Source organism: Spea bombifrons, chromosome 1 (assembly GCF_027358695.1).
Source record: "Spea bombifrons isolate aSpeBom1 chromosome 1, aSpeBom1.2.pri, whole genome shotgun sequence".
Classification (NCBI taxonomy): Eukaryota; Metazoa; Chordata; class Amphibia; order Anura; family Pelobatidae; genus Spea; species Spea bombifrons.
The window spans coordinates 18,169,107-18,177,808 of record NC_071087.1 but is presented as its reverse complement, the minus strand read 5'-3'; the positions used below and the strand labels follow the sequence as shown (position 1 = coordinate 18,177,808).

Below are 8,702 nucleotides of genomic sequence, written 5' to 3'. Positions count from 1 at the left end.
AGCATGAGTCAACTTTGTCCCCAAGCAGCCTGCCCTATGCCATCTTTGTCCTATAAACACCCTGCCTGTGCCACATTGGTCCCCAAGGCTCAAACACTCTGATTGTGCCATCTTTGCCTTTCCACAAATCAATTATACATCTATGCACACAAACACTTTAACAGTCACTCACTAATTCACACTTTCATTCACACAAATTCATTAATTCATACTCACTCATTTAGACAATTCATCCACACATTAATTCATACTCCCACTCAGTCACACAATTCATGTACACATTAATTCCCACTCTTCATTTCAACATTCTTACTACCCCCTTTCTCACCATCTACCCCCTCTCCCCTCTTTGTAGTTCACTTACCTTTCAGAAGTCCCTCGCTGGGAGCATGAGGCCTCTGTCTCCCTGGTCTGCCGCGGTGCGCGCTGCTTCTCTGCTGAGCGCCGGAATATGACATGTCGGCATTGCGACCGAGCTAGAGGCTTCGCAGAAGAGACTGAGTGGTTGCTGAGTGGTTGTGCCCCTCTCATCCACGTTAAAAAAAAAAAAAAAAAAAAAAGTACATTGTCCTGGATTGAGGCTGCCTGGGACTTAAGGTCCCATTCCGGGACTGTCCTGGGCAATCCGAGACATGTGGTCACCCTACCCTGAAACAGTCTTCCTGTGCTTATTCTGCCCCTGAAACAGCCTGCCTGTCCCATTTTTGCCACTAAAACTTACTTATTCACTCTCTCACACCCCCTTACCTCTGTTGCAGATGTCACTCATCCAGGAGCTGGCAGAGCATCACTGGGGCCATGCAGACGTCTATGCATGGCCCCCAGCACGGCCCAACTTACTGCTGTGGCACCCACACATCGTGTGAAAAAACTATTTTCTTGTGCAGCGGAAGTAGGAACCTGGGTGGGAAAAGAGCTTCCTCGCACAGTGTGCGAGCTCCACAGCATTAAGATGCGGGCCTGCGTTAGGTGGCTGTCGGGCCTCCGGGCACCCGCTTGATGAGTGTCACCCGCTACTCTACTGACCACTGAAAACCAGGAACACCCCACAAAGGCTGGAGTTTTGACCCTTGTCATTTTCCTGCTTGTAACACATCAACTTAGAATCAGTGTGTACATGTGTGTTAGTATGTATAGGCATGGATATGTTAGCATTGTGTAAGTGTGCTTACGAATGTGTGCCAGAGAGTATTTTGCAAAGGGCACAGGCAATGATGGCACAGACCAGCCATTTAGGAGCAAAGGGAGCAATCACAAGATGTTTGAGGGCAAAGGTGGCACTGTGGGACATGTTTGGTGATGTTGGGGAGTCCAGGGGCATTTTTTGCAGTGGGACCCCGTGGTTACTAGTTTCGCACTATTATCTATCCTGAAGGGGTTAAAGCTCTACGCACGTAAACTATGCAGTTGCTGTAGTCAATGAGCAAATTTGAACAAAACCTGATTGCTGTCGGATGCCATGTTTCCTTCAAATGCATAGCCATTCTTTAAAAACAAATCGTCATTCTGCCACTAGGTGGTAGTAGTTCTAATTTCATATAGTGTCCGAATTTTATCATTAAATCCACCTTAAAGGTTTTGTAAAAACACAGAGGTTTACTATTTAATTTTGAAATATAAATTATGGCTTTGGGCCTTGTTTTCCCATAAGCATGACATATTTTACATATTGTGACTACCTCCCTCTGTTAATTAAAATCATTGCCTCTGGATACCTATTCCTGCTTGGGTTTAATCTTTTTTTTTTTTTTTTTCTTTTTCTTCTTTTTTATAAAGTAAGTGGCATTTTTCCTAATAGTGCACAGGGGATTTTCTTGTTTTGGGTTTAAGCCTATCCCCACTTTGCTGTTTATTTAGCAATGACTATTCATTTCCTACACAATTTAATTCAAAAACAAATGTATCCTCAAGCGACAATGAATAATTGCTCACACTTATTGTGCTGAAGCACTCCTGTCACACTAATAAGCTTCAGGCACCCTGACAATCTCAAATGCACACAAACAACTGACACAACTCTAAGCCAGACAAAATTGGCACTTAAACATACATTTCAGGTATTAACGGTGCAGTCCGTTACTTGTAGTTTGGTTCTGTCTGGGGCAAGTAGGAAGGATGAGCTCGCTGGTAAATAAAATATTTCTTTACTGGACTCAAAGGTTGTCTTGAGTATACCTTATGCTGCAAGGAGTTACTGAGTTACTTCACAGAGCAAAGAGATGCAACTCAAGTTAAATTGAGTCTCTAAAATCAGAAAATAACCTGTTAAAGGAAAATCTTTATAGAGCTCAAAATAATAATCAGACTTCCCATCATACCAAGACAACCCCAAGGACGTCATTGTCTTCTTTAATAATTTGCAGATAAAAAAATGTATTGCTGAAGGAATTCAAGAACAAGCCCTGACCTGAAAAGTTAACACGGATAAATCTGTTCTCTGACTATATAGCTATAAGAAACCACAGAATGTGATTCAATGACATAACTTCTTACTGAATTCCCTACGCGATTAATCATGACACATGATGGGAACTCATTAATATTCACTGATCCTATCGAGACCAGAGACAAACTGGTCCAGCTGGAAAGCTGGAGTAGGAACTATATGACGTTTTGGGACCCGGTTGTCCTTAAAAAGAAGTAATGGGTAACAGAAAGGAAAAGAAGAAATAGATATTGCCTTGGCATTTCCAACGTATACAGTCGATTCTTGCGACTTGTGATACTGACTTTATGATGTTATGGCTTTATACTTGTATAGAGGGCAATAGTAAGCTACACAGTATTTAGATATTACACACGTTAAACACACAATGCTCTCACCACACCTTTTTGACACGTAGCAAACACTTAAAATTATATTAGTGGAACATTTTACATTACCGCTTGCTATAGCTGCATATGCTGTGGTCAGGAAGCTAATAAACTATGCAGAATTATACTAGTACAAATTACCTTAAGGCACCGATTGAATTGCACTAGAGTTCTGACTCGAGAAAGGGAGACTAAAATACGACCTACAGCCATACACACCAATATATTTCATAGGTTATAATTTTAATTCTTAAATATTCCTAGATATTATGAAAGTCCTCCAGCGGGGTACAAAAATAAATCTACAATATCAGCAGCGTATCCAAGCCTCAAATAGCTCTGTAGTTTTTACTATTTAAATTAAAGGCAGATATTATTTAAATAATTCTTGATGACATGACAGATTTTTGTTCATTTTAGGAGGATCTGTAATTGAGACCGTGGCATCCACAGCTTTATATGCAGACTGATATTTGAGATAGCCGTATATAAAGACAAGCCTTTCGTCCAAAGCACTGGCATTCAGCTTAAAGCTGGTGGACTGAATCTTACAGGTGCCATTCCACTTGCTCTACCAAAACTATCATTTTCATAGATAAATACAGAACAAACATCACTCTAAAAAAAAAGTTTAAAGTCCAAACCTATCCCAGAAATAATTCTTTATTCAAGTAAAATTGTCTTATATTTTATGCTCACACTCAAATGTGACTCCAAAGCAGGCAATATGGTGATGTCAAACACAAAATGTTTATTTCATGTGGTTAAACCCATTGAAAAGGCATATATGTGAAAGATTGTGTTTTTTTCTAAGTTGAACAAAATGTTCCACTAAAAGGAGGGTTGATTTCAACTCCTTGGCTTCACTTTACAATATGAAAGCCCACCACAGTAAGGTCCTTTGTCTCATCATCATGCATTATACAAGTGGCAAACTCAGTCCTTCATGCTGGAGAAACTTGCCCCTTGATCATAGAGTGAAGAGAAAGTTAAAGCCCCTCCCGCATACGCATTCACTCCTGAAAATCTAAATTAATCAGTGTACCTTTTATTGTACTGAAAACTATTTTTCCCTCCATCTGCTTTGATCTGTAATGTATATGGCATGATAAGTAAAATATTTACAAAACTGTTTTGTTTGTGCATTATTGAGGGGGTAAAACCTCAAGGAAAGTTCATATTCTAAAAATAATGCAAATCGTTGCAATGCTGGATACAGAAATATCAATGACATGATAGACATGTCATATTTACTGATTATCTATCTATCTATATCTATATGTACATATACACACACCGTATTTGCTCGATTATAAGACGACCCTCCAAAATCTGAATATTAACTTAGGAAAAAAAGAAAAAGCCTGAATATAAGACAACCCTAAAGGAAAAAAGTTTTACCAGTAAATGTTAATTCACGTAAACTATTTTTTTTAATAAAAGCTATGATTGAGAAAAAAATTTTTTTTTGTTTTTATTTCCTTGTATTTTCCAACCTGCCCCCCAGTTACACACATCTGCCCCCAGGCTTGCCACACCAATATGGCACTGTGGCCCATGATATGCCTTTTAACCCTCTATATGCCACTGTGCCCCATGGTATGCCTTTTGACCCCCTATGTGCCACTCTGCCTCCAGAAATGCCTTATATCCCTATATCCCATTCTGGCATTTAGGGGGTTAAAATGCATATTATGGGGCAGAGTGGCTTATAGGGAGGTATAAGGCATTCCAGGAGGCAGAGTGGCATTAAGGGAGTTAAAAGGCATTGTATAGAGCACTCTGCCTCCAGAAATGCCTTATACCCCTATATGCCACTCTGGCATTTAGGGGGTTAAAAGGCATATTATGGGGCAGAGTGGCATATAGGGAGGTATAAGGCATTTCAGGAGGCAGAGTGCTCTATTAAATGCCCCCTTAACGCCACTCTGCCTCCTGAAATGCCTTATACCTCCATATATGCCACTCTGCCCCATAATATGCCTTTTAACACCCTAAGTGCCAGAGTGGCATATAGGGGTATAAGGCATTCCAGAAATGCCCTATGCCCCCATTTAACACACACACACACTTACCGGTGCTTCCAATTTCCTGCTGTATTGCCGGGGCAGCGGGTTGACGTCTCCTTCCGCTGCAGCCGGAAGGAGGTGGAGTTGGCAGCGGAGGTTTGTCTGCGTCCGTCGCGCATACCTTCCCCGACTGTCAGAGATCAGAGTTCCCCGCACCGGTGCGGGGAACTCTGATCTCTGACAGTCGGGGAAGGTATGCGCGACGGACGCAGACAACCCCCGCTGCTAGCCACACCTCCTCCCGGCTGCAGCGGACGCACCGGTAAGTGTATGTGGGGGGGTGTTAAATGGGGGGGGGGCACAGGAGGATCCAGGTCCCCTGCAGCGGTGCGGGGGATCTGGATCTTAGTCTCATAATCAGACCTCTATTTGAGGTCTGATTAGAAGACGACCCCGATTAGAAGACGAGGGGTATTTTTCAGAGCATTGCTGTAATTACATCATATGCCAGAATAACTGTAATACAGATAACAGTAATGCCAGGAAATAGTCAATACGTGTGAAAGAAAGCTCTTTCCAGAAACCGAATAAATTAGTTTATTGGAAAATTTAACATCCTGAAATGTAACAGATCTAAATATAGTGATTCTGATTTTAACAGGCAAACAAATTAATGGAGAACTATTGGCAAAATGGATGAGACCTATGTTTTGTAGTAGCAAAAGTATTAGTAGTTAAAAGTGGCTTTCAGTATGTTACATCATGTACAAATCTCTTGTAGCAGAGAACCAGAAATCTGTTAGGAGTAGTCAGGGCACCCACTGCAATTCCTAGTCATCTGGGCCGTGCGAAATGCATATGGCATACAAATGGAACAATACCCATGGTGTCAATTTTGAACTAGTAAAACAGATTTGCCTGTAACACTTTATCAATAATATAAACAAAAATTTATTTTGCATGTGTGCATGCTTATGTAACAATGGGGTTTCAGCCCAAAATACAGTAAATGCCTCCAACTATAATGCGAAGATCCACAAATCAAGGAACCCTTTGCCTGTAAACAAACCCATTCTTTCACTTAAATTTCACCATCATCACTTGCATAAGGAGCCAAGAGCATATCCTCTTGTTACATGGTATCTACATATATAATACAGTTTATAACTTTGTCAAAAATATGGTGAAAGTCCTGGTGGAGGGGACAGAAGGAAAAAAAATCTTTACAGCAGGACATTTATCTTGAAAGTTAAGTAATTCTAAACACGCTTCACATACAAAATGTATGAGATCTGAGGAAATCCCGTTCATTAGAAATTCTAGGCTTTACTTAAAAATCCAGGTGATTTAAAAGTGAAAACAGATATTTTGGTATCTGTCATTTTACAAATCTTAAAACAATATCACTTGCAAATATTTGTTTCCATTCTGGAAAACTGTAGTGCAATGCGTTTAAGTTATTTAGTCCTTTGTGTAAAATTTCATATTTCTGTGGAAAGATAAGAAGACGCTCCAGTAAACAAGAATATTGTGCAAGCCCAGGTAAGGCTTACTAGTCCATTAAAGCCTAATGTGTCCGAAGTGGCTTCTTAAAAAACATAACTAAGAACTTAAAAGCAGAAATAAATAGAAAAAGTGACTGTAAACAGATCCACTTTTCAATGAAATTCAGGGATTGTTGGCTTGACCTTCACAGACATTAGTGGACAATTAAATTCTGAAGCATCCAGTCTTGAGAACTCCAAAAAGGAGCTACATTTCTAATATGATAGGCAAGTTTCCTTGTTTTCAGTCAAGGGGTTTATTTTGATATTTTCTTTAAAAGGACCTTTATTTTAGATTGCTTCTTGCTTTTCTCTCCATTTTGGGACACCTCATGAGATGGTGTCTTTAGCACAGGGATGCCATGAACCTCCTGGACTGGCTTTCCATCATTTAAAGAGGAAGGGAAGGATGGATGTGGTAGCTTGGAGATTGGTATAACACTGGAAAGTTGGTGCAAGCTGCAAGACTTCTCCAGAATACCGTTATATACTTTACTTGCTGGACTAAAAACCATGCTTTGGCTTTCTGTTAGACCTGTTGCATCAGGAGATGTTTTAGAAACATCTGCTGTTAAAGGAGAGTCTCCAGATAAGGATTCTTCACATGAGGTTTCTTCTCTTGATATCTTCCTAATGGCAGAAGTAACCAGCTGCACTTCAAAGCTTGAGGGAGGAGACTGTCTTCTTCCAATGGAAGAATTCAATGAATCACATTCTGAACCGGTATCTTGGGTCTCCCTTTAATACACAAAATAAAAGCACATTTTAGTTGTTTGAGAGTGGTGTCAACAATTTTTGAATGTTCTTGAAATGTTCTAGAGAGAAATGCAGGACTGTAATATGAAAGGATTAGGAGCCAAACAGTAATCTTTGTTGTGCTCTTTTCCACTGTTTTGTGGAACATCTACTGTCTTAGTCTAAAAATTAAAACAGATCCAAAATTAAAACTAGGTTTTTAGACTGAAAACTTAACATTTAAACAGAGGCTAGTCCATAAAAAACAAAAATTAAATCATTCTCAATTTTTTTTACTAGGATTTACAATGCAAAATATAGTCAGAAATCATATGGAAGCTTGTTACTTTGCTCATCTATACCAAATTATCCAATGGAAACCATATAGCATTACAGGTCATTTACGTTTGTCCTCTTTTCCTTACTGTCTCTTGTTCTAGGTCACATGGGTGACTAAAAAAAATTATATACAAAAATAAATTGTGACCGTCTCATACCCCTGCTTTTCAGCAATGAAATAGATGGCATCCTCCTCCTGTTCAGTGCGGTACAGAGCAGGACAACTTGACACAGACAGGATATCTGGATCAGGTGACTGTAGGACATGCTGCGCCTTAGGAGAAGGTGGAATAACTGTTCGCCGAGAACGACACATGCTGCTGCTTCTCGCTAAGCTCCCATGGGTTTTTAGAATGGTCCCTGTGGGGGGAGAACACAGTAGAATAATGAACACAAATACCACAAAATGTATCATTTAATACATCAAGCACATAGGCCAAGGATTGTTTTATATTAGGCCTGCAGATGTGGCTAATTTATATATATATAACAATGTTTTTATTATTATATTAAATGTTCAATAACCACTGGTTTGACTGATTTCTGCAGCAGTTCAATTTTTCAAACACTAGAGGTCTCTGTTTACAATGTAATGCAGGTTAAATACTTGAGCATTATCAGCTTGGAACATTGTCCAAGTTTCCTGTAGCAATAGCATTACAATAAAACAGCTCCAGGTTGCCATGGTGACCAGAAACCACTTCCTGGCACCCAGGGTTTTGTAGGACAAGGGGGTAAAATCTGGCCAGGGCTACCATTGGGAATCCAGCACCCTATGCTTTCCTGTGGGACGCTGTGAAGAGGGTGACTTGAACATGCAGGAAAGCGTAGGGCGCCGGATTCACAATGGCAGAAAATAGGCAGCTGAGTGGCAGGTCTCTACGAGTGTACACTGTAGTGCCAGAGTCAGTGTGTATATGTAGAGTGCTGGAGTCAGTCTGTAAGCGTGTGTATATGTATTGTGCCAGAGTCAGTGTATGTAAATGTATAGTGCCAGGGTCAGTATTGTTTACTGTACTGTAGTGCCAGATTCAGTGTGTATGTTTCCATAGTATTAGAATGTGTGTTTTTATATATGTATAGTGTTAGCCAGTGTGTGTATGTCGTTGAATAGTGTGTGCATGTGTATAAGAGTGTCGTGTTAGCGTGTATGGTGTTATGCATTTAGTGTGTGTGTTCCTGTAAATTGTTGGTGTTTGCGAGCATAAGACGTTAGCATGTGCATGTCTACTAGTGTATGGTGTTAGCATGTGTAAGTAAG

General features: G+C 40.1%; 1 protein-coding gene across 1 annotated transcript in view; it reads right to left on the bottom strand.

Moving 5' to 3' along the window:
• Positions 1 to 5,404: 5,404 nt before the first annotated feature.
• STIM2 (stromal interaction molecule 2) overlaps positions 5,405 to 8,702 on the bottom strand; it is a 61,816-nt gene continuing 58,518 nt past the window's right edge. The window contains exons 11-12 of the mRNA XM_053458350.1: positions 7,600 to 7,801; positions 5,405 to 7,105 (exon numbers count right to left, since the gene is read on the bottom strand). Of these exons, the coding sequence (XP_053314325.1) occupies positions 6,625 to 7,105; positions 7,600 to 7,801 (683 nt within the window). The 3' untranslated portion in view covers positions 5,405 to 6,624. The remainder of the gene's footprint in view (positions 7,106 to 7,599; positions 7,802 to 8,702) is intronic.